The sequence below is a fragment of the Lygodium microphyllum genome, chromosome 15 (assembly GCF_053477565.2).
Source record: "Lygodium microphyllum isolate KBCC chromosome 15, Lygodium_microphyllum_v1.1.10, whole genome shotgun sequence".
NCBI classification, from domain to species: domain Eukaryota; kingdom Viridiplantae; phylum Streptophyta; class Polypodiopsida; order Schizaeales; family Lygodiaceae; genus Lygodium; species Lygodium microphyllum.
The window spans coordinates 109,039,768-109,067,041 of NC_141149.1; the positions used below are offsets into that span (position 1 = coordinate 109,039,768).

A 27,274-nucleotide genomic window follows, 5' to 3' on the forward strand; every position below is an offset into this window, starting at 1 on the left:
AGAATCTTTAGTGCAAATCGAAAGTTTACAAGTACTTTCTTTGATGATATATTAGTTCATTCAAAAGATAAATAAGAACATAAGCAATACTTAAAAATAATGTTTCAAGAACTCCGCAAGCACAAACTTTATGTGAATGGCATAAAGAGTGAATTTTTCTTAGAAGAGATTCTCTATCTGGATCATATTGTATCCAAAGATGGCATTCAGATGGATTTAGAAGAAGTCAAGGCTATTGTAAAATGGCCAAAATTCACTTCAGTATTCATAAAGTTCGACATTTCTTAAGATTATACTCTTATTATAAGAGATTCATTAAATGGTTTGCAATGATTGTTGGACCATTGTATAATTTGAACAACAAAGCAACGACATTCCGATGGACCAAACAAGAAAAGAAAGCTTTAAAAGCTCGAAAGTTCTATATCAACAAAGAACATATTTTGATTATACATAATTTCTCAGGCATTTCTTTGTGAAATGTGATGCTTTAGGAGACTATATTGGTGCAGTCTTAAACCACAAGGACATGCAATTGCTTATGCAAGCAAAAGGTTGCAAAATGTAGAAAGGAATGCTACTACCTATGAAAAGGAGTTAATGGCCATTAGTTAAGCTTTAAAAGATTGGATACACTATCTTTTAGGTGGAGAATTTTTCATCAACATGGACAATGATAGTTTGAGACATTTTCTCAACCAAGATTTCTAAAAAGCGTATTCATTGAGCCAATTATTTAGCTCAATTTAACTTTCAAATACTACATATACCTAGAAAACAAAACAAGCTAGCAGATGTCGTATCAACAAGATCTCAAATGCATGCAGTATTCATGATTCATCATATAGATTTTCCTAGTATGACGAACACGTATGCTTCCAATGAAGATTTTAAAATCATTTGGAAAAATTTACGACTTGGTAAAAGGATAAACTCTTATGTTATTAAAGATCAATTCTTATGATGAAAAATAAGTTGTGTTACTAAAGATTTAAGGCCTAAAGTAATGGAAGAATATCATGCGGCACCTTACATGGCTTATCATGGCTACAATATTTATTCAACAAATCTTTAAGTATCATGGATTACCACAATATATTTTGGCTAATAGAGATCCATGAACTACTAGTCTCTTTTGGTAAGCTCTTTTTGAAAATTTGGATAGAAAGCTTACATTTTCTTCTTATTATTATCCTCAAACAAACAGTCAAAGTGAGATAGTCAATCTCACAATATTGGATATGCTGAAGTCTTATTGCCATAAAGCCAACTAACAATGATTTTATGCCAATGAGTTCGTGCGTAATATGGATACAACTTTTTACCAGGTTAGATGAGCTATTCGAAAGCCTTTTTTTTTTTTTAAACAAATAAGCATCCAAGGTGATTTTACAACAAAAAGACTCCATGTGGTTGAAGTTTGACAGAGCTCATCTAAGAAGCTCTAACAAGCCTTCATTCCAAGTCACTAAGCTCACAACAAGAAATTATGAGCCATTTTAAATCATTGAAAATATTAATTATGTTTATTACAAGTTACAACTTTCAAAGCATTGGAGAATTTACAATGCTTCCATATCCATCTTTTGAAGTCTTATGAAAAGCCTGTATCATTGGAATCTGCAATAGAGAATCCACTGAAATAGATAAACAAGAGAGACACTTAAACGAAACCAAATAAACTTTAATATGATGACGAAACAAGAAATAAACATTTCTAGAAAATTTCCTTTGAAATTCAAAAATTATTCTAATTTAGATTCTAAGTGCATATCAAAAGAGTATTTTAAGACTATCCAAAAATACTTCTACCTTCTAAAGAAATTATAAGCTCGTAAATATTCAAGAAACATCTTGAGAACAAGACGGATTTCAAGGGGGAGAGATGTAGCAAACCTTTTGTATATCAATTATTACCAAGACATATTCGCTCAATGATTCCAAATTAATTTGACGCTCATATACTTTAAAAGGTAATTTGTATTATTTAGATGCTTCAAAATCTAATTAAATATTCATTTTTCTATTTAAGGATGGCCAATGGCCAGAACCTCTTATAATTATACTTGGGTCGTCATTCACAAGATGTCCAAGAGAAATTAAAAGTTTGGACAAGCGGTCAAATTGACCAAAAAGCTTAGATGACTAAGACTTTTCTACTCAAAAACTTCCATTGACAAGAAGCCTATATAATAAGTGATTTTAGAAAGTAAAACCAAATGCTCATGATCGAAGAGAAACCATGAAGCGATAAACCTATATAATGAAGCTCTCCAAAAGCTAAATTTAGGAATTCCTAAAATTTAAAAGGTACTATTTTAGAAAGTTACTAAATGAAAATTTTGTTTGCATCAGAGACTTCGGAATTTCGCAAGTAATAATTTTATCTTCAACAGCTATCTCAAATTCTTAACCATTTGAAAGATTTTTAGAGTAGAAGATTTAAAAGCTTATTTCTCTAGAAAAGTGACATGTGGTATCTAAAAGAGAACATGTGTCATTTTGAAGCAACAAGTATCACTAGACTTGTCATTTTTAATAAAAAACACTTGTCATTTGTAGCCTCTATCTTCCACTTTTCACCACCCAAGACCCACACCTATATATTGGAGGTCTCTCACTTCATTTGAAACAAGCACTGATGCTAAAATTTCAACTGCATGCCTTGTATCTTCTATTAATCTCTCTTCCAAGAAACACTTTCTACTTAGCTTGATCTAATCCAAGCACAAACTAAGAAAATCAACTTGCTCCCCGGAGTTGGTAGAAATTAAGGTTTTCAAACCCTAATTTTTAAAATTGCAACAAATAAGAAAATCAAAAATAAAGGCATTCCAAGTACAACAAATATACCACAGAACTATCCATCTAAGGAAATGGAAGAGGCAAGAATAATCTGATTGCAAAGTAGACATAGAAAACATCCTTCCCATAATTCACAAACGAGCTAATATCTGCTATTGAGTCCCCGAGGACCACACACAGAAAACAAAACTCCCAATCTCTCAAGCAACAGGGCAAGAGACAAAGAGCTCAAGCAATATCTCATCACATGTAGTGCAAAATACAGAACAACCGCTAGAGATCTTGCAACCACGCAACACATCCCCAATTGAAAGACCCCAATAAGCAACCTCCATATGAACACTTTATCTTGATAAGAAACCTTAGACTTCTACAGTTGGATAAAATATTCATGTCTTCTTTTTTTTTGCTATCCTGAATATGTCACAATTTATTAGCCTTTTCAATGACCCATCTCTTGGCCTCGACCATCTGATGATAGATCTGATTAGCTCACCTTTTCTCGAAATGATCAAGAAGCACAAACATCCAATCTCACCATGGAGACAATGGTTGTAAAGCAGGTGAGAGAACCTCAAAAGCATGTCATGTATGGACAACCAAATATGGACTCTCTCTCTCTCTCTCTCTCTCTCTCTCTCTCTCTCTCTCTCTCACACAAACAAAACTCCACACAAGCAATAATTGAAGGTGTGCAATTTATCTTCAACCATGGAGCAAACCATAGTTTTAAAGAAACGCATTTCATGAGGTCAAAAAAGTTGTTTTATACTCGGCTATTCATAAATATCTAAAACACCTATTTTAAACTTTCAAAAATGTCTATTGTGAAAAAAATGTCTCATTTTCTATAGTCAACATTAATTATGGATTCTTTCTACATGAAGTGATCAATATTTACATGGATTGCAAGATTTATAATTGGATACTTGTTTATGATGCATGTATATATTGATGGCTCCTTTTGTTAAAGCTTATCTTGGTCATGGATAATGGACCACAATGCATGTAAATATTCATGCTATGTTCAATTTTCATTGACATTCTATAAAATCATGAATCATGATAAATCTCTATTTGCTACATTACATGAGCCACATTCTCTATGCATATGAAGTCTCATAATTCTCAATCTTGAACGAATCTCGTTTCTAACTTTTTATGAAACTCTTGTGAAACCAATGAAACTCATTTCAAACTCTCGTTTTCCAAACCCCTAGCAACAATAGACAGGAATTGGAGAAGAAAATACAAAAGCAAATGGAGGTTGAATCATTAGCATATTAGCAAGCAAAGATACAAGAGATACAAATAAAGATTAAGAATGACTTGCAAGCACAAATGTCAACTCAAATGGATACATTGAAAAGTAAAGCGCAAAAAATCATACGAGCTTGCAAATCCAAAATCTTGAAATTGTGAGGAGAATTAAATGCATTTTTAATAAAATAAGTGAATATGCAAGAAGAACTACCCAAAGAAAAAGAGACATTGAAAGTGTGTGAAAGGAAGGTCCACTTGTGATATCATAATGAGCCTTCGGAAGACCGAAATCATGGTCTTCAACAGCTCAACAGAATGGCTAACTACATCCATATACTAATTAACATCTACAGAACACATAGTGGAGCACACAAGGGAATATATTTGTCTAGGAGTCACCTTCTCTAGTCAACAATTCTCATTGACAAAAGAAACAAAGATCCATCTGCCATGTGGCTATGCAGCACTAGGAACATATAAAAGTCAATGTGCTTTGGCAGAGGTACGTAATTGCAACTTGTACTATAGGTGTCTAAGCCCACTTACTAATCAGACCAAAAATGACAAAGATTACTATGATGCCTAGAATAGCATCAAGAGGCATTGATCATGATGATAGCATGCATGATTGGGAGTCAACACTCCACCCTACAACGCATCGTCAGAGCATAGCCGGCGGCAACGCCCATAATCATAGAGGAACTCTTCAAAGCAATGACTCCTTGGCATATACTATGGAAGCTCCACACCACAAATACTCCAGATTGGCACTAACTTTATCTAGACAACAAGCAGCAGAGGGCAAGAGAGACTATTGGTTTTCATAGATGATTATTTGGATGAGCCTACATGGCTTGGATATTGACCGCCTCCCACCTTTTAACCACAACCTTGATTACCTTCTACTTTTTCTCAACCGATTAGAATTGAACCACGTGATTAGAGCGAATATCCTGAGGATTGAGATAGCGAGAACAAGTACCTACCCACCACTCCCTCTAGAATCAAAGATTCAATTCTTCCAAAGTCACTTGTTGCGCCTTTATGATGATAAGTTCACTATTCGTCCATTGTATATGGACAACAATCTCTCCCACGACCTAGTCGCTACTATTGGAAAAATTCAAACCTTCTTTCACAAGATACACATGGAGACAAGTAGATGGACAGATACCCAAGCATAATATAATTTGCCAAATTTATAAATAAGAGCCCAAGGCACAGGAGCACTACATATACAGATATACAGTATACTATGACATACAACGGGCAATACCACTAGCTCATACATGATGGCTTTTGAACTATTCACCATGTTGCTTTTATGGTGATGCCATATCTTCACTTCCCAATGGCAAAATCCATGAAGAGCATTCAAATTCAAAATGCCTCACAAAATTTTAGGGATTTTAAGCTAAGATTCCAAAGAAAAGGTGTTGGAAAATTGCAACCAACTATGGAGAGAGAGAGCAGACACAATGACAGTAAGAGAGTGAGCTAAAGCAAAAAGAAAAAAGTGTAATTGCTAGAATGAAAGATAGAGTGAAAGTACAACTTATGTTTAGGTCAAGGATTGGCCTAACCAGCCTTCCACCAACTAACTAGAGTTAGGTTAATTTTACTCTAGAGCCTAGTGTCACTACTTTAAGTTTCTAAGACACTAGGTGTACACACCTTACATTGACACTTTAATAAGTGTCCTCAACACACAAATTACATTGGGCGCTGCCCATAGAATCGGAAAATTCTAACAACCCACTACAGTGCCAATGTTATGAAGTACAAGGATGATAAATCACCAAAGGATAACAAGTTAGAGAACTATCGAAAAACTTGAAACCTTTCGTATGGTAGTGCCTTGGTGAAAATGTCTCCAACATTTTTCCGTGTAGGTACATACATCAAGCTGATCTCTCCTGCATCGCATATCTCTCTGACATAATGGTAATGCACCTCTATGTGTTTCGTGCGAGGATGAAACACAAGATTTGGTGCTACGGCAATAGCACTCTGACTATCAGAAAGAATCGGTGTAGAACCCTCCAATGGTAAATGTAGACCAGCCAACAATCTGCGCAACCATACACATTCCACTCTTGCTGTGAAGGCTGCCCTGTACTCAGCCTCACAAGAGGAGGTAGCCACTCTAGGCTGTTTCTTGCTTAGCCATGAAATGCATGAACGGCCTAGAAAGAAACAATCTCCACTAGTAAATTGCCTAGCCTCTGCATCACCAACCCAATCTGAATCACTATAAGCCTGTAAGTGCAAGTCTCGCCCCTTAGGAAATAATAATGCATATGACTGAGTACCTTGCAAATATCTGAAGATCCGCTTAACAGCTTGCCAATGTATGGTCCGTGGGCTATGCATATACCTCCTCACCTGAGATACTACATACTAAATATCAGGGCATGTGTTGAAAAGATAAATAAGACAGTCAACAACATGGATGTAAATTGCAACATCCAACATCTCTTCACCATCTTGCATAGACAACTTTAAGCTTGGCTCCATAGGAGTGCACATAGGTTTGCAATCCTCCATACTAAACCTATGTAACAGCTTATCCACATATTTTGATTGTGACATGATAATACCATGCTGATTTTGGGTGAATTGAATCCCCAAATAATAGTGTAGGCAGTCCATATCAAACGTAGCAAATGCATGTTTTAATTCAGCCTTAAAATCTGCAATTTTCTCTTTTGCAAGTCTAGTGAGCAGCATGTCATCTACATAAAGAATGATAATCAGCAAATCCCCCCCCCCCCCCAATTCTTAACGTATAGAGCGGGAGAAATTGGACTATTTTTTAACCCTTTGCTAGCCCAATAAGAATCAATTTTGGAATACCATCCATGAGGAGCCTATTTGAGACCATAAAGAGCTCTATGCAGCTTGCATACCATGTGCTCTTTCCCTTTAACCACAAACCCCGCAGGTTGTGACACATAAACATCCTCATGCAAATCCCCATTCAAGAATGTTGTCTTCATGTCCAATTGATGTACTTTCCAGCCATAAATTGCAGCCATAGCAATGACAAATCTCATCCTACTCATACAGGATGTAGCAGCCAAAGTTTCTTCATAATCTATACCCTTCTTCTGTGCATAGCCTTTTACTACCAACCATGCTTTGTACTTGTCAATTGTACCATCAGCCCTAAGTTTGAGTTTTAAAACCCATTTTGTGCCAATGGCCTTCTTGCCAGGTGGTAAATCCACAAGATCCCATGTAGAGTTAGTGGCAATAAAGTCTAACTCATCCTGCATGGCCTGCATCCAATGTACATCTTGCTGAGCTTCGTCCAAGGAAGTAGGCTCATCATAATCCAATAGTGAGCTCATAAACACATGTTGATCAGAATCTACTTTCGTAAAATCAATCAAATGTCCCCCCCTGCTTCATTTGTTGCATTTCTGACAACCCTTCTAGTGCGTTGAGGTATAGAAGCACCCCTTCTACTCCTAAAGAGTTTGTATTAGCCATCTTGGGACTGTTTTGGCAGCATTTACAGCAGCCCTTTCATGTTGTACTGCTTCTTCCACTAAGTGTGGCAACCATCATCGATAACCTGATGTTCAAGAGTAGATGGTACAGCAACAACTTATTATATTAAGTTTGTTCTACCATTTACAGCAGGCACACACTCGAAAGTAAGTGGCGACACATCACCAATGTCATGGGTAGCTAGCATTTGAAACTGACCATGTGAAAATGCAGCATTTTCAGCAAATAGGACATCCCTACTGACAAAGACTTTCTTCATGTGTGGGTCATACAAGCGATAGCCCTTGCTCTCCGAATTGTAGCCAATAAATATGCATTTTACAGCCTTGTCATCAAGCTTCCCACGAAGCTCTTTCGGAACATGTGCATAGGCTATGCAACCAAACACCTGAAATCAGTCTACTTTGGGTTTCTTGCCATGCCAAGCTTCAAACGATGTGATCGTCTTCAATGCCTTAGTGGCCGCACAATTCAACACATGATTTGCACACTAAAGGCCTTCTAGCCAAAATTTATGAGATAGCTCCTTACTTTTTAGCATACGACGAGTCATCTCCATAAGAGTCCGATTCTTCCTTTCACCAGCACCATTTTGCTGAGAAGTCACTCTAACAATGGCTTGATACGTAATGCCATGAGCAAGCAAATATTAAGTCAGTTTCAGCTTCAAGCTTTGCAACAAGATGTTTGAAATGCATGAACACATCGGATTTTGCCTTCAGCCAATACACCAATGTATACCGAGAGTAGTCATCAATAAATGTAACAAAGTACTGATGACCTCCAAGTGCACGTATCCTCATGGGACCACAAACATGAGAGTGAAAAATATACATTTTTCGGACAGCATGCACTGCACAATCCTTTTTGAAGGCAAACCAATGCATCTTGCCCAAAATACATCCCTCACATGCATGAAGAGGTGGAATCTCCACTAGAGGCAATGCATCTACCATATGACACGTTTGAAGGGTCATCAAACTCCCAAAGCTCAAGTGTCCATAGCGAGCATGCCATAGCTCCGCATTTTGCATAGCGGGTGAAAGAGTAGTGACTACTAAAGCATCATGAGACTATATGTCATATGTATCCAACAAAAATAGACCCTCATGCAAGGTGCGGGACAGTCTAAGTGCATAATCCATCTCTCTCTCTTTAACAATGCATTTGCCATCCTCAAAGATGACCTAAAATCCATGCTTATTAGAAGCAAAGATAGACAACAAGTTATTTGTAATAACAGGTACAAACAAGACATCTAGAAGCATGAAATCACAACCACCTACAGCAGTAATAGTGATTGTCCCAATGCTACATACATCATAACTGCTGCTATTCGCACATGTAACAAACTTCGCAGCAGGGGTTGAATGCAAGGAGATAAACAAACGCTACCTGGAAGTGATGTGCTTTGATGCCCCACTGTCAAAATACCATGTTTGCTGCATTTCAGCAGCATTAAATGCTGAATCAGCTATTAAAGAATCATAACTGCATGTCAGAAATGCATAGTCCTCCTCTACAAAGTTGACTAAAGTATCATCATCAGTAAATTTGTTGGCTGATGTTTCTTGGACAGCCAAACCGCTGTTCTTTTTCTTCTCTTTGGCCAATCTCTTTCTAAATTCATCAATATAATGACCAGGCTTCTTGCAATAATGGCATTCCCCCTTCTTTTTAGTCTTTTGTGTGTCTTGGACAACCTTATTTAATGGCTGTCCAACATCACCCTTTTTTACATTTTACTTGACTTTTCCTTTGCCTTTGAACTTGAAAAGCATAGCCACATCACCTGAACACAATGCCACATTCTTCCGAGTATGTTTCTCTTGCAACACGAGCTGAGATTCGAGAAGAGATGGCTGAAATAGACTGGAAATTCTAGAAATTTCGAGAAAACCCCAAATCTGAAATTTAGGGTTTCTGCACTTTTTAGGGTTGGCAAAAATCAGGGCAGGACTGAGGAAATGGCGGGCAGAGCTGAAAACAGCAGCAGCTCTTCCAAATCTAGCTGAGATTCGAGAAGAGATGGCTGAAATAGACTGGAAATTCCAAAAATTTCGAGAGTACCCCAAATCTGAGAATTAGGGTTTTTGCACTTTTTAGGGTTTAAAGAAATTGGCGGGCAGGACTGAGGAAATGGTGGGTAGAGCTGAAAACAGCAGCAGCTCTTCCAAAACAGCAACTCCTCAGTCTACGTGCAGTGCTGCGTGTGGGACTGCGCATTGGACTGCGTGCAGGGCTGCACGCAGCGTGAAAACAGCAGATCTGGAGTTTGATGACTGAGCTGGACAGATATGGAGCAAATGGACAGATTTGGAGCCGATGGCTGAACTGGACAGATCTGGAGTAGACAAGAGACGGTCCTCCACTTCAACAACACCTCACAGCAGCTGAAAACTCTTCCTGGAGCTGAGAAACAAGCTGGCAGCAATAGGACCTTGGGCGAGATGGCACTGGCTGACGCTGGCTAAACGGAATCCGCACATACCAGCTACTCTAATACCAAATGTTGGAAAATGGCAACCAGCTATGGAGAGAGAGAGGAGAGTGAATGACAGCAAGAGAGTGAGCTGCAGCAAAAAAGAGAAAAGTGTACTTGCTAGAATGAAAGATAGAGTGAAAGTACAATTTATGTTTAGGTCAAGGGTTGACCTAACCAACCTTCCACCAACTAACTAGAGTTAGGTTTATTTTACTTTAGAGCGTAGTGTCACTACTTTAAGTTTCTAAGACATTAGGTGTACACACCTTACATCGACACTTTAATAAGTGTCCACACCACACAAATTACATTGGGCGCTGCCCATAGAATCGGGAAATTCTAACAAAAGGGATCAAGAGGTATAGACCATGTGAATTGTCCCTAATTTTTTATTAAAAATGAGTTCAATTATGGAGTGCAATCAAAACCTTATCTTCTATAACGGGGCCTTGGAACACTGACACGCCTTTCCCTAACAATCAAGGATGGGAAATGTGTTTTGCTCGGCCGAAACATTCCACACTTGGAATGTTCCAAGCCTCCCATTCCATGTTGGGAACGGTTATTCCAAACATTCAATGTTAGCCGTTCCACAACGTTTCATGCTTCCAAGCCTCCCCTTCCATGTTGGGAATGGTTGCTCCAACTCTTTCCTTTTCTTTCTTTGAGACAAAGAGCAGAGGAAGATAAGGAAAAGGAGGAGAAGAAGGGGGTGGGGGTGGGGCGGAGGGGGTTTTACGTAGTTGCCAAGGATTTCTAAAACAAGAGGTATGAAACACATTTTGTATATTTCATAGGAGTTTCGTAAAATGTTAGAAACGGGTTTCATTTGACAAATTTTAAAAAATGAAATATATATATATATATATATATATATATATGATGACTCATATGGCGTTGAAAACGCAAATTGACTTGATTCATTATTCTATACAATGCAAATGAACATGCAACATAGCATCAATATTTGCATACATCATGGTCCACCATCCATGCCCAACATCAACTTTACTATAAAAGGAGCCATTAATATATGCGATCATCATGGATAACAACTCAAAGCAAAACTCCAGCAATCAATGCCAATATCCATGTCAACGTGTTATGTAAATCCATGATAAACGATGATTACAGAAGTACCAAGACATTTAGAATGTGGCATTTGTGAAAGTTAAAAATAGGTGTTTCATACGTTTATCAAACACATAGGTATAAAACGAGTTTATTGGCAACTATGAGTGGTCATGGTGTGTTTTTTAGTGGGTGGAGTATGATGTTTGATGTTTTCTTTTTTATGTACTAGAGTCTAGTATGACATATCCTTTTTATAGTTTATTGAGTACTCAAACATTGCTCAATACATTAGCCCAAACTCCATATTCAAACTGAGTTATGACTCATAAGTCTTGAGTATTGACTCTGGACTTTATTTTGTATGTACTATTGGCCTTGCCACTTTGGCCTTCGTGCTTTCATGATGCTTTGATATGTTATTCAGCCTTAAAACATTTATAAATTATGGCTATTGAGTCTTTAAAGTTTAAGCTTTAATCATTAGAGTTTCAACTTTTTTAGCTTTGTGCATTCCTGTTTTGGTTGCCATTTCCCATTCCTCGCTTCATGTGGCTAAGGATTCCTTACAACACGAGTGAAACCACTAACATTTCGCATGGCGAAAAAGATTACAGCTAGGCACCTTTGTGTGTGTATGTGTGTGTGTATGTGTGTGTGAGCGTGTGCACACGTGTAGAGAATAGACAACCATGGTAGGTCAACATGTAACATGATGTGGTGTGTAGTAGGGCTAGGAGCCTGCCAACAACCAGCACTAGAATGCAAGCACACAAGCACTTGTCATCAAACAAATAGCTAATATGGAGAAGCCATATGGCATGTAACATGTTTGAAGGACAGTCAAGCAAAGCTTGAAGAGTTATGTTGGGCAAGGGCAACGCTTAGGTACAAGAGAGGTGTGCTGCAGATAACACATCAATAGCGGTTTCCTCTTCTTCTTCTTCTTCTTCTTCTTCTAATACTATAGGAGATGAACCACCACGAATAGCAAGCCGACAACCAATGGTTAACCTGCTCTAGTATCACTCATGGTATGGAGCTTAGGTGTATGGCCAATATGTTATGGTGAGTGAAGCTCCATGCTAGAGAGAGAAGGAAAAGCGTGAAGACATAGAGAGAGAGAGAGAGAGAGAACGGCCGGATAAGTTCCGTTGCGGGGCAAACTCGAGAGACCCTAGTTGGCAAACCCCGTGTCATTCCTTGGGAGTGCCGGGCGGCATCTTCTAGACATATCTCTCGATGGATTGCTAAGACGTGTCCCGCGATTTGAGGAGCAGGCACGTTACAAAAGTTTTCATCCACTTATCCGATATCAACCCGAAAAAGAGAATGTTGTTGCCGATGCCTTAAGTAGAAGAAGTCAAAAACAAGAGAACCAAGCATGTGTCTTGTGGAGATAGGATTCTCACATCCATAGTTGTAGATGTCTATCAGTTGCAGATGCCACCCTTGCCAATCGTAATGTCTTGATATCGTTTCGTACAGCCATGAGGCTTTTCAGAATCCCTCGTGGATACCCTTTTGTTAGTGCTCCAGAGCAGGCAACCCTTTCCTACCCTTGCTTTGGATCGTCCTTGGCAAGACTGGGACCTTGCAGGTCGATTGAATTTGAAAAAGGTCTCGGCTAACCAGGTGTATCATCTTCTGATTAAAGACCATCAATGGCTGGTTACTAAAGCTAATACTATATGGGGATTGCCGAAATCTCAGTCATGGTGGAAGGCAACTGTGATGGAGGGCTGGTTGAACAAGACACCTTTCAAATGCAAGGTCTTTCTTTGGAGGGTGATGATTGGTGGTCTTCCTCTTGCTTCAGCCCTTTCCAAGCGTCGAATCTCTAACGGCAATTGTTTCTTTTGCACCACTACTGTGGAATCGGCCCGTCATCTATTTATTTCTTGCCCTCTCGCTAAGAATATCTGGTCGCTCTTGTCAGCGGTTTGGCGAGCGGTGGTTGGTTTCTCGCTGAGCCCTTTTGATTGGGTTTTTGTACGGCCAAAATACCCCACACCGGCACAATCGCATATAAAGATCTTGTTTCACTTTCTTAGATACTGGGGATGCTAGCACAATTGGACTACTCAGAATGCCTTTCTTTTTTATTCGGCCTCTAATGTTCCGGGACATGTTGCGAAGCTTAAAGGTCTCTTGCATTGGCAGATAGATCTCATTCGGCACTCCGACTTACTCCCTCGAGAGGACTTACTTCCCTGGCATATGGCAATTTCCTCTGCATCTTTGCCATGACTTTTGTAACTCTTTTGTTGTTTAGTACTGAGATTTTACACACAATAGCCATCATGTATCTTGTAATCATGTAAACTTGTACCTTTTTTCGTAATTAATACAAATACCTTTTACGAGAGAGAGAGAGAGAGAGTGTGTGTGTGTGTGTGTGTGAACTCTTACACATACACCAACAAAGACAAAATAAGGTGATAGATTCATGATATAAGTGCAATCCTTATAGTCTCGTCATATAGGCCTAGGGTTTCCCCCAAACCTTTGACCCTTATTTAAGGCAAGGAGCTATAAAAGGTGTTCACACCTTTTAAAAACACATACACACATGTAAGGTATGTTCATACACGAGGGAAAATAACTAATATCACAAACATTTCATTGCATTGAGAAGTGCATGAAAGATGGTCATCTTTCATGGCATGTCCTAATGGCCAGGTTCAAGACAGCTCACATGTCCGAACCGCGAGGGGGGATTGAGCACAATAGACTATTTGATATGGTCACAGTCTTTATTTCTGCAGATCATTGACAAATAGCTACAAGGGAGACTATGCATAGGCAAGCTCAATTCATCTTTCAATGTCTAGACTGGAGAACATATTTGGGTACCCAAACACAACACAAAAGGCATCGTACACCTACATAAAGAATTCATATGGCGGGGTACAAGGCCAACCCCTATGTCTCCCCTGCATGGGCCCTGGCCCTTACCCACCTTGTTCATACTTTAATATAACAAACATGATAAACACAATTCATAGATTGCACCATGGAAAGGACACGATCTTAATGGCCTAGTTGGGGAACAATTTATACATCATGATTCTTAATCAACCCACATGTGATGACTTTTCAATGATTCGGAGGGAGCATACCATTGCACTACTCCTTAAGACTAGGGATCCTATGTGCCGAAGAACTACAAGATGATCATGATTGATCACGACTTGGCCAAGACATATGTTTGCATTTTAGAGCAAGACCTCAATACATGGGCAAGGAGAGCATGAGTATATAGAATATGAGAAATATGCTTCAAGAGAGGGTTCGCTATGCTCAATGACTCTTAGAGCTATTAAACACGAGGATAGGGCACATAAAAACATGATTAATTGTTGCTTTGCACATTTCCACAAAAGCACTTGACATAGCACATTGTCACTATTGTTATGAGTTAGTAGTAAGGCGGGTATGTATTCTGTTTTTTTCGTGAAAATAATTGAATTAAGTAGTAAATATTTACATCTGACCATCAGGTCATCATTCTCTCTATATCTCCTACTTTCTGTTACATCAGACCATCGAATCATCAAAGAAACTCTCTCTCTCTTTCTTTGATACAGCACATTGTCACTATTGTTATGGGTTAGTAGCAAGGCGGGTATGTATTCTGTTTTTTTTTGTGAAAATAATTGAATTAAGTAGTAAATATTTACATCTGACCATCAGGTCATCATTCTCTCTATATCTCCTACTTTCTAGTACATCAGACCATCAGGCCATCAAAGAAACTCTCTCTCTCTTTCTCTCATTACATTCTGTTACATCAGACCATCCGGTCCTCAAAGAAAATGACGAAAGACTATCAGGACTTTATCACAAAGAGAAAATCACACTGCTGGTGTAGAGCGAACAATGGCCAGCCAGGGGGCAGCAATGTCAGGACGAACCAGGTCTGCTGATATCATAGAAGAAATCTGCCATAGCACTAAACCTCGAATACGGGCCACATGACCATTATTATGGACAATACGATTGGAGTATGTATTCTAGGAGCACTTCCCATTATTATGGACAATACGATTGGGGTGAAGCAAGAATGTCTGCTTCCACTTACTCTATTTGGTGTTTATGTCAATGAACTCTTACATTTTGTGGACAGAAGTGCAAGCTTGTCTAGAATATTGATACCCATCATGTTGTATGTTGATGATGCAGTATTGATGGTAGACTCTCTTGAGGGCTTGCAAAAACACATGCATGCATTGCAAGCATTTTGCATAGATACAAGTTTGGCAATGAACTTTGCGAAGACTAAGGTTAGATCGAGTATTCAATCCCACATGAGTTTGGGTGACCCAAGCAAAGCATCAGTTTCCTTTAGGGGGGGATATCATTCAATATGCTAGGTCCTATACATATCTTTGGGCCACATTCACAAGGACTACATTTTCATTACAAGATACAGCAGCTGCCAGATTGGATAGATGTGTGCAGCACTTGGAGCACTGGAGGGAAAATGTGTGTATGCTCATCCCAGAAAGCCAAGCTAAATTGTTGTCATTTGATACATTGGTTTGTGGGCTGGACTGATCGAAAATGTCGAGTACAAAGAGAAAAGAGAGAGAGAAAGAAACAAAAGAATGCTGAGAATTCTGAACACAGACTGCTGGACAGTCATGGCACAAAAGAGTTAAAGCAGCTGTGCGCATATGACAGCTCCAGACCTCACAAACTGTATACAACAAACTAACTCCTAAGACCAAAAAGGGGCGCCTGAAAATGGAGGAGTCAATCTGCCCAAAATCAGTCAACTGGGACAGCTGGACCAGGCTGGCAGTCCAACCTCCCCTGCTGCCGCTGCCCTGCCGGTGATATGCTGCCCACTACCCTGTTTCCCACACCTGCTGCCCAACCTGCATGTGGCTGCCTGTGCTGGTGTCCACCCTGCCCACACCTCTAACACCCCTGGAGAACAGCCTAAGAAAAGAGCTTTGGTAAAAAGGTCCACCAAGTTGTCTTCCATCTTGCAATGCTACACTAAATGATACCATCCAAGATCTTCTCTAGGGCATAGTGGTACTGGATCTAAATGTGCTTCATCCTTGTGTGAAACACACAGTTCCTTGCAAGAGCCATGCAACTTCCATTGTTGCCTGTTAGTAGTAGAAGATCACCAAACATCACCAAAGCCACACAGTCCCATACGTACTAGAAGATGCCGCTTTGCACTCAACCTCATAGATAATGGGGCAACAATCAATTGCTTCTTGTTGCTCCACAGGGAAAAAGCCCCAAACACACAAACTTTCTCGCAAGAGCAATGCAACTTCCATTGTCACTTAGTAGACTGGTAGCTTGGGCCAAAAGTCAACTAGGCTCTCCCAACATCCGCCAAAGCCACCCAGTTGCACATGTAGTGGAAGACACCACTCAGTACTCAAACTCCATAGATGATAGGGCAACAGTTGATTGCTTCTCATTGCTCCATAGGACTGTTCTTATTGGAGCCCCAAACACACAAAAAGAAGCTTTTGAGGAGTAGGACAAAGACGAAGCCAGAGCAAGGGAGCTAATGTGTTGTAATAGATATTTTCAATGCTACCTCCAAAGCAAGCCTATCAGACACTACCACTATAGTAGCTACACCACACCATCCACCAACCAAGCAATCACTCTATAGAGCATGGCACTCACCACTTCATTGGCATGGCCCACATCCTTACCTTCCACAAATTTGAGCCATCATCACCTGCCATCAGAGACAAGTACCTCCTCTCAGTGGACTCACAATCTTGAATCACCCCATAACAAAGATTCTTGCTTATCGGAGGGTACAACATATCCCAAAGACAAGGGACAAATATAATTAAATTGATATTTCAACCATGTGGACTCACAATCTTGAATCACCCCATAACAAACATTATTGCCTATTGGAGGGTACAACATTTCTTGAAGACAAGGACCAATATAATTAAATTGATAGTTCACCCATGTGAGAGATGAATATGTTATTGGACATATCGGTGGTCACATAAAGCACAAATAAGCATAGATCATAAAAATCCTCAAAAATATGAACCTGATTGAGTGGCAAAAGGTCACCTTGGCAGAATTCACAGATTCTGAGCTTGAGTCACATCCTAGAACAAATGCAGGTTGTGTCGTAGTAAAAACCGGTCCCCTCCAACATATAGATGCTCCGAAATAGGAATGTTTCATCATCTTTTCTGCCACGTTCTTCACATTTTGAAACTCTGCCTGAGAAAATAACAGCCCAAAAATTGTACTAACTTATAACTGTAATAAGAAGAAGATCACAACCTTAAAGACAAATACAGTCCCTCATAGGAATGTTACTCAACAGCAACCACAAACACACAACATAAATCCAACCTAAAATCCCAAAAAACACACTTGAGACCTTAAAATGTACAAAAATGACTATGTCACCCAAAATCATGCAATTTATAAACTAGTCACTGAAAAAACTTCGCAAGGTGAGCTTGCAATGCACTGCAAGCTCACCAATGCCCCAGCTGCATTAAAGAAGATGATGAGCAGGAGATTCTCAGCCCAATTTTCAGCAATCATGTCATTACCAGCCAATGATAATCAGGAACTGATTGCAAAAGAGGGAGAGAGACTGCACAAGAACTTTATGGATGGATCATCAAAGTGGACCCAAGTTCAAAGCTTTATAGGCATCTTTTGGCCATAATTGTATCTAGAAAATATCTTATATAGATAAGACCTTATCTAAGTATTCAGCCTTTGAGGGCTATTCATAAATACATAAGTATCAAACACAACCCTATTCAGACATGAAAGCTACAAAATGTCCAACAAACCCTGCTTTTGAGCAAGGGTGGGTGAAACCCAAACAATTAAAAAAAGTTACATCCCTACACCATATCCCTCCTCTATTGGAGCATAGACCTCTCCTTACAAGAAAAAGGGACCGACATAAGAGGCTACACTTGTCACCCTTGTGCTTTTGAGTTCAAATGAGTTGGAATCTCAAAAAAAAGGGGAAAAAAGACACAGAGCATATTGCAATTATTTTAGGGACTACAGGGCAGAGGACCTAACTCAACGAGAAATAGAAAAATACATTGATTGACTGGGTTTAGAAGGCCCAATCTCAGTCTACCTCATTGAGAGAGTATTCATGAATGGTGGCAGCTTCTTTGTGTCTGATGCGACCATTAGAACAACACTTGATCTTGTTAAGAGCCTTTCAATAGATTAACTGATGAACACTTTGTCACTAAGCATGTTATTTGCAGAGGCTTGTCCCTCTTGCATGCACTGATCCTTCTCAAGAAGTAACACAATGTATGTTCAAACATCGTTGAAGCTAGGCACAAGGCTTCGATGGTAAATTTGAATATATCAACATTTCACTTACTTTTCGTCAATAATGTCATCTTATCTTTATCATCAAGTACACTCTTAAGACCATTCAATTAATGGATTAAAGAATTGAACTTAGCAAGATGGTCATATAGTTCCACATTGTTGTCCATCTTCAAATCAGAAAGTTTAAGCTTTAAAAAGAACTTGCGCTTTGTGTGGTCAAGCTAAGGTCAATGTGATGAATGAGACAATCAAGCAGTCGTAGACCAATGATAGCAATTGCTCAATTATTCTTTTTCTTCCAATCGTTCAACTCAAGACCTTCTATTAGAGATTTGTCATCGCCACAAACCACCACCCATAGGGATTCTTGCATTAGTTGCAACTCGGTTTCCCAAGTTGAAAACCTGATTGCCAAAAATTTTCCCACATAGGTGAGGGTGCTTGTTGATAGTACAAGATTGAGAAGAAAGCAAGGTAACAAAGAAATTCAAAGATCCTCACATCAATCATGGGCTAGTCTTCAATGTACATGTGAAAAGTTGCTTGTCAACAGCTCACGTTTTTTAACCCTAACGGTGATAAATATTGAGAGTGTTAATCATTAAGAACATAACATAAAAAGAAACACATTTTGAAGAACACACTCTAACACGTCCTAGGGTGAGCTTAGGTGGAGAAGGCATGAGAGCTTTTCATAGGGCTTAGATGCTTCGATGTCGTGATTTGCAACCTTATTTGAGAAGGCACCTTGGCTAAGGTCAGGAGTAGCAATAGCAACTGCCTTTTGATTGAAGGGGTTTGTGGCGATGATGTGGAGCTCACTAGTTTCAACAAAGACAATTGCAACACTAGTCTTTGCCTCAATGTGACAACCCCAACTTGTACCTCAATTTTGGCCTATCGTGTCAAACAGTAAGGGCCTTGGGAGTAGCAAAGTGATTGTCTGAGCAAACTTGTTTGAAGAGAAGGATGGCACATGCTACAAAGTACATACCATTCATGAGATACAAGTCAATCCATGGCAAAGGATGTGGATTTTTGCCCTAATACAATGATATTGATTAGAGTGTAAAAGGGTTCGCATGGCACATGCTAGAAGGGGTACTAGGGGGAGGGGGGAGGGGTGTTGTGGAGAGAGAGAGAGCGAGAGAGTTTTTTTGGGATATGGTACTATAATACTTTAAGGATTGTGTCACAAGACTGTGACAACTATTACCTTTTTGTTGATTTCTTTATTACATATTTTATTTGGTTTTTCTTTTTGGAAGGATCCCTCTTGAAATCTAAACGCCTGAGTTGCATGGCCAGTATGTGAATCGAACAGGAATGTCTAGTGAGTCAAGACTGGACAGTTAAGGTCCAATATAAGTCTGGAAGAGACTGATGGCACTGTAGATTGACAAGCCTGGAAGAGACTTGTGAAAGTGTATATGGACAAGTGTGTTGAAGAACTAGCTTGGAAGAGACTAGTTCAAAGTGAAGATGGACAAATCTTCAAGAGATTAGTCCATGTGGAGTCATCAGTGGAAATTCACTTTCATTTGAGTTACATTGCAAATTTGGATGTAGCCATAGTCTGCAAAGATGGTCAGAAGACTAGTGGGGATGCAATGGAAGCAACTCCTAAAATTTAGGGAGTTACTATTTTTGGACCCCAGAATCTGTTCGCGTCATTATCTTCATTTTTGCAAGAGGATTAATCCTCTGGTCTGTGCCGAGGCCAAACTTTGCACAGATGATGGAGAATTTTAGACCGGAAGGCTAGAACAGGAAATACCTTCCAGTGCTGCCATTTGGCACAAATTTGTGCACTTTCCTCTTTAAAGAGGGGCTGGCGTGCAGTTTTTGGGAAAAAAAGGGGCTCATTTGTGAAGGGGAGGATGGACAATGGCTGATGGAGAAGATTGGAGAGCTTGCCTACCTTGTTTATGATGCACAGAGGGTTGAGCTTGCTCCCTACTCTCTCTCTCTCTCCCTGACAGTTATGGTTATGCCTCAGTTGAGGGCCTTTCTGCTGATTCATGTACAGTTGTGTGAGAATATGCTGTTTTTGCATGAGGCAAGAGCCTCCTTTCTCCAGGAACAGGAGCAGTTGTTTGCTGCTACCAGCAGGAACAGGTGAGGGTGGTAACCTCACCAAGCAAGTGTCTGAAACAGCACTAAACAATACTGTTTCTGGACTGTTCAGAGGTTATTTCAAAGCCCAATTGATGTCAGAATCAAGGGGCACTTGGCACAGATGATGCAGAACAATACAGGGAACAATATGAGCTGAAAACAGGTTTTAGAACAGGTCTGAACCAGTAATTACAGCAGGCTGAAATGGTCAATTCTGCACTCCAACCAGCAGTTTCAGACTTGGGCAGAGTTTCCCCTCCTGGTCAACTTGATTTGGGTCAGTAATTGTATTGTTATGCTGCCAAATTTCACCCAGAATAGGTGAAAGACAGCCCATTGTATTTTCTCTCTTTTTAAAAATAAAGAAATACCGCAAGGGGCACTTGACTTAGGGGGCCAACAGGGTGTCTGTGTGGCGACAGGAGCATTCTAGCTTCCTGTATTTCTTCTTGATTCTGTGTCTTTAAGTTCACGTAAAGTGGGCGACTGTGAATTGGGTGAAAGCATTTATGTATTTTGGTTGTACACTACCGCCCTTTCCAGTGAACAGGCCGGTTACATTGGTTGCATTGCCGGGATCGAATCACTTTTTCCCTAAAGAGTGAGCCAGGATTTGTTTGGGTGTAAGACATAGAATTGTGCATTATGGCTGATAGAAAGGAAGACACCAGAGAGGAAGCGTCTGCATCACAGGAGATCCCTGTTGTTCATGAGGTGGGAGAGTCTTCTAGACCTCCACAGTTCGTTACTTCTCCTGTTATGGTTGAGCCACAAGTTCCTACGGCTTCTTCTATGGATGAAGACATTTTCAAGACTCAGTTAGTTGCTGTTGTGAGTATGTTTACTCAAGTGATGCAGAATCCAAGGTTTTTGGCATTTTTGCAGCCCTCCCTTCCTTCACAGCAAGTTGGGCAATCTGCAAAGATTTCGGATCCAGTAGAGGTCCAGGACAAGGGTAAGCATGCTGCAGATTCAGTGGAAACACCAAGGCAGCTTGCGGAGTCAATGGAGACTCCAAGATTGGTTCCGACTCTCCAGGAACATGTGGCAGAAACGCTAGTTACACAAGCATTGCCAGTTCAGCTCGCCACTTTACAACAGCCAAATGTTGGTTTAAATGGACAGGGAAACAGTTTTCAGACTTTACCACAAGTTTTCCCACCGACCTCTGTACATCCTGGGTACTTTGGAGGTGGATCTATATTTCAAAGTATGGCTGGTTATGCGCCTGGAAACCAGATTTATCTACCAGGAACAGTGTTTGGGGGTACACAGGGTTTTATGCCAAACCCCATGTATAGTAATATAGGCATGCAACCTGGATTTCAGGGAGTTCAGGGCAGTTTTGGCATGCCACAGGGCACTTTTGGTAGGCTGGCTATCAAAATCAGCAAGCAAGTATTGCATCTACAAGCTCTGTAGTCAGTGGTCCGAAAACTTCTATGCCACCTGTTAGTGTTCCTATGTTATAGGCATATCCTACGGACCCTTTTATGGTTCATGAGAAGCCAAAGCCATACAAGGAGGATGGTGCAACCGTACAGTTTGAAATCTTTCGAGGATTTGAAGATAGGACTAAGGCACTCTCTTTCTTACAGCAGTTTGATGCCGCATTTGCAGGAGGGAACTTTACAGAGCCTTCTAAGGTTCGGAAAGCTTCCACTTTTCTTAAGGACAATGCTAGTCAGTGGTGGAGTACACTGTTGATGCAAGGACAGGCTCCTGCCACTTGGACTTACTTTAAGCAAGTATTTGCTTCTGCTTGGTTGACCAATGAATTTGAGATCGATGTTATGTCAGCTTGGCACAATTTGGATGCATCTAAATGCAAGGATCTGGAAGACTATAACAAGAAGTTTTGGAAGGCTTTACTTCCAGTCACTTCTTACAGGGTTGTGCCATTGACCGAGCAGATAGAGAAATATTGCTGCGGGCTGCCCAAGGAACTCCGGAATTATTGTACAAAGACAAAGGTCACCACTTTGACTTAGTTAATTGAGAATGCCACCACAGGAAATGCATTATTGTTGGGACAGTCAAGTGGTTTTGGGGGCAGCATTAAACAGGACAAATCTGAGAAATTTTCAGCAAAGAAGCCATTTGGTAAACAGGTTTCCCAGATTTCTCAAAGCACAGGTAAACCTTGGCAGTTCAAGAAGAAGCCAGCCAAGTCCTTTGGACAGCAGTCAAAGGACCAGAAGAAACCTTTTGTGTGCAAGTCTCTTGAAGAGAGAAAGGCTTTAATGGCTGAGAGGAAGTACTTTATCTATGAGTAGACTGGTCATATTGCGTCTAATTGTCCGGACAAGAATAAGAGACCAGCTGATGATGATAAAGAGGACAGGAAAGGAAAGAAACCCAAACCTTCAGCAGGTTTAGTGCCAGATATGCTGGGAGACAAGCCACACTCGGTTGCTAATGAGCTTTGCAAAGCTTGGGGTAAAGTTAGGGATCAACATGTACTCATTTTCTTTGATCCTGGAGCTAAGGCAAACTTTATCTCGCCAGAGTTGGCTCCTACTTTGGGCATCAGAGCAGATGAGATGGGCTACACAGCAAAGGCAGGGTTGGCATGTCTTGGCCGCTCAGAGTCTGTGACACCCATTCTTGGAAAGCTGTGTCTTCATATACAGTGCTATGTTGATGCAGAAGAATTTTATATCATGCCACTTGAAGGCTGTGATGTCTTGTTGGGAATGCCATGGATGTTCAGAAAGCATGGTGTGTTGGATGCCTTTAACAAGATACTAACTTTGGAACATAGGGGAAAGACTCATGTGCTTGATGTGAAGCTTAAAGGAGAGTCTGTACCTGTTGTATTGGCTTCTGCCATTACATCTGTAATAAAGAATCATCTTTCTGCGTACTTGATTTTTGCACGTGATGTCAAGGATAATGATGAGTCAAATTTCTCTATGTTAGATAGAGACAGGTTTGCTTTCTTGTCTCAGTTCAGTGATTGTTTCTCTGACTCATTACCATCACAGTTGCCACTAGAGAGGTCTGAGGATCATGCGATAGATTTGGTGCCAAGCAGTAGCCCACCAAATAGACCTCCGTATAGGGTTAGTGCAGCCCAACAGAAAGAGATATTGAGCCAGGTGAATGAGCTGTTAGACAAAGGGCTGATTCAGCCAAGTTCATCTCCCTTTTGCTCACCAGTGCTCTTAGTGCAGAATAAGGATGGCTCTTGGCGCAGGTGCATAGATTATCGAGCGTTGAACAAGAGTAGCATCAAGAACAGGTTCCCCATTCCAAGAATTGACGACATCCTTGATCGTTTAGAAGGAGCATCAATTTTCAGCAGGATAGATTTGAAGAGTGGATACCATCAGATCAGGATTAAGCGAGAGGATGTGCATAAGACTGCATTTAGGACCACGTTTGGTCTCTATGAGTTCTTGGTAATGCCATTTGGACTTACTAATGCTCCTACTACGTTTAATCGAATGATGGACAGGATTTTTCGTCCATACACGCAGTTTGTTGGTACATTCTTTGATGACATGATTGTCTTTTCAAAGAATGAACAAAAGCATAGAGAACACTTGAAAGCAGTCTTTGATGAGCTTTGCAGTAATAGGTTGCTTATCAATGGCAAGAAGAGTGAGTTCTTCTTGGAAGAAATTCAATTCCTGGGGCACGTAGTGTCAAAGGATGGTGTCCGAATGGATCCTGCTAAAGTTGAAGCAATTAGAACATGGCCAGATTTGAAGACTGTCCATGATGTTAGAAGCTTCTTGGGTTTCTATTCTTACTACAGGAGGTTCATTCGCAATTTTGCAGAGATTGCTTCACCTTTACATGCTTTACAAAAGAAAGGAGTCTCTTTCCAGTGGACACAGAAAGAGATTTCAGCTTTTAATCTTCTTAAAGAAAAGATGACTTCTAGTCCAGTAATCATTCTGCCAGATCTTAGGAAGTCATTTGTTGTCCAATGTGATGCCTGTGGCAATAGCATTGGTGCAGTGCTAATGCAAGATGGGCAGGTAGTGGCTTATGAAAGTAGAATCTTGCGAGGGCCAGAGCAGACTATGCAGGTCTATGAGAAAGAATTGCTGGCGGTGATTCATGCGCTTTCTTGTTGGAAACACTACCTACTTGGGGCAGATTTTGTTGTCCAGACAGATCATCAAACATTACATTATTTCTTAACTCAGACTAAGCTGTCAAAAAAGCATATGCGTTGGGCAAACTTTTTATCAATGTTCCATTTTCAGATTGTGCATGTGGAAGGCAAAAAGAATGTTGTGGCTGATGCTTTGTCAAGGAAGCCACAAATTTCAGCTGTGTCAATTCCTTATCATCATGAGCTTGATGATATGAACGAACAATATGCTAATGATGAAGATTTTGCAAGGATCTTTGATCAGCTTGTCAATGGACAACATCATGAGTATTATCTTCTCAAGGATGGTTTCATGCTGTGGCATGGTAAACTATGTGTGACTATGCCATTGAGACGGAAAGTTATGACATAGAGTCACTCTCCACCATATACAGGGCATCGTGGTATTGATGCAACAGTCAAAGCAGTAGAGACATTCTTTTATTGGCCTACTTTGAGAAGAGACGTGGATGCTTTTGTGCGGCAGTGTTTGATTTGCCAGAAGGTCAAGTTTGACAGGCAAAAAGCACCAGGGCTTTTACAGCCATTGCCTATTCCAGATAAACCATGGGAAAGCATAGCTATGGATTTTATCTTTGATCTTCCAAGGACACAGACAGGAAATGATGGGATATGGACTATTATTTTCAGGTTTAGCAAACAAGCTCATTTCATTCCTGCCAGGAAGAAGATAAAACCAGATCAGATGGCACGTTTGTTTATGTGCAATGTCTTCAAGTACCATGGTATGCCACAATCTATTGTCAGTGACCGTGATCCACGGATGACAAGTCCATTCTGGAGACGCATATTTGAGAACATGGGCACAACGCTTAAGTTCTCATCATCATTTCATCCACAGACTAATGGACAGTCAGAAGAGGCAAATTCTACTATCTTGGATTGGCTTAAGTGCTATGTGTCAGAACACAAGTCAAAGTGGGAGCAGTATTTGCCTTTGGTCGAGTATGCATACAATAATACTGTGCATTCGTCAACAGGCAAAGCCCCTTTTGAAATTGTTGAAGGTGGTAAAAAGGTTCCTCCCATTTTGCATACAAAGGATAAGATCTTTCAGGCAGATCAGTATGTACAAAGTATGGGTGAAATGTATCAGAAAGTTAAGCATGCCCTTGAAAGGACTCAGGCAAAGCAAAAGAAAGATGTTGATCATCACTGTCGTGAATTGATATTTTCACTTGGTGATTGGGTACTGTTGCGGTTTGAAAAGGCACGCTTAAAGAAGCGGAAAGGCAAGGAAAGTTTTTTCACTAAACTTAGTATGCGATACTATGGGCCTTTTCAAGTAACAGAGAAGATTAGTAATGTCAGCTATAGGCTGAAATTGCCTGACAATTGGAAGATTCATAATGCTTTCCATGTAAGTCTTCTTAGACCCTATGTGGGTGATGTGCCAGAAGATATGCCAGCTGAGGAACAGCCTGAAGTTGAGGAACTTGATGAAATTCTTGTTCCAGAACAGGTACAGACACACAAGGAAAGGAAAGTGAAAGGCAAGGTTGCTAGAAGGTACTTGGTTAAGTTCAAGAACTATCCAGCTATAGATGCTAAGTGGATGGACGAAGGAGAACTTGCAGAGTCACCTAATGTGTTGGAACTTTACCTTGAAGCATTTCGCTTGCAACCTACCTTGACCCCTTGTATCTCTAAGTTGAAATAGATTATCAAAGTGACAATTGCTCAAGAAAGAAATTGTGTACAGAAACAGATTTTGTACAGGTTAACACTTCTTGTGTCCATATGGTTTTCTCAGTGCTAAAGAAGTAAGTATTGCTTGCAAGAATACAGTTTTTACTTCTATTGAATTGAATACATGTTGTAACAATGGTTACTCGATCGGGCATGTATTTTGTGAATTGACTCAGTGGGGATATCATTTTGATGTACCAACCACTAGATCTCTAGTCAGGGTGATGTGGAGTCATCAAATGAGAATCTACCACTATGGGGATATCATTGTGGTGTACCGGCCACTATATCTGGAAACAGTGATGTGGAGTCACATGATGATAGTTTGCCATGTTTCACAGTTAGAACATACATGTGTTAACAGTGTGTTCAGTACACAATGTTGACTGATAGCATGTATGTGTTGTACATGTGCTGCCAAGTGTAAGTTCACTAGGCTAGCTCGAAGCATGTATGACATTCATACAAACGAGGACGTTTGCGATTTCGAGAGGGAGGTATGTCACAAGACTGTGACAACTATTACCTTTTTGTTGATTTCTTTATTACATATCTTATTTGGTTTTTCTTTTTGGAAGGATCCCTCTTGAAATCTAAACGCCTGAGTTGCATGGCCAGTATGTGAATCGAACAGGAATGTCTAGTGAGTCAAAACTGGACAATTAAGGTCCAGTATAAGTCTAGAAGAGACTGATGGCACTGTAGATAGACAAGCTTGGAAGAGACTTGTGAAAGTGTATATGGACAAGTGTGTTGAAGAACTAGCCTGGAATAGACTAGTTCAAAGTGAAGATGGACAAATCTTCAAGAGATTAGTCCATGTGGAGTCATCAGTGGAAATTCACTTTCAGTTGAGCTACATTGCA

General features: G+C 40.1%; 1 protein-coding gene across 4 annotated transcripts in view; it reads right to left on the reverse strand.

Moving 5' to 3' along the window:
- Positions 1–27,274, reverse strand: part of SEH1H (Transducin/WD40 repeat-like superfamily protein) — a 110,790-nt gene that overhangs the window by 40,643 nt on the left and 42,873 nt on the right. For all 4 annotated transcript variants that reach the window (XM_087694568.1, XM_087694566.1, XM_087694570.1 and 1 more), the window contains exon 5: positions 17,216–17,371. In XM_087694568.1, the coding sequence (XP_087550694.1) occupies positions 17,216–17,371 (156 nt within the window). The remainder of the gene's footprint in view (positions 1–17,215; positions 17,372–27,274) is intronic.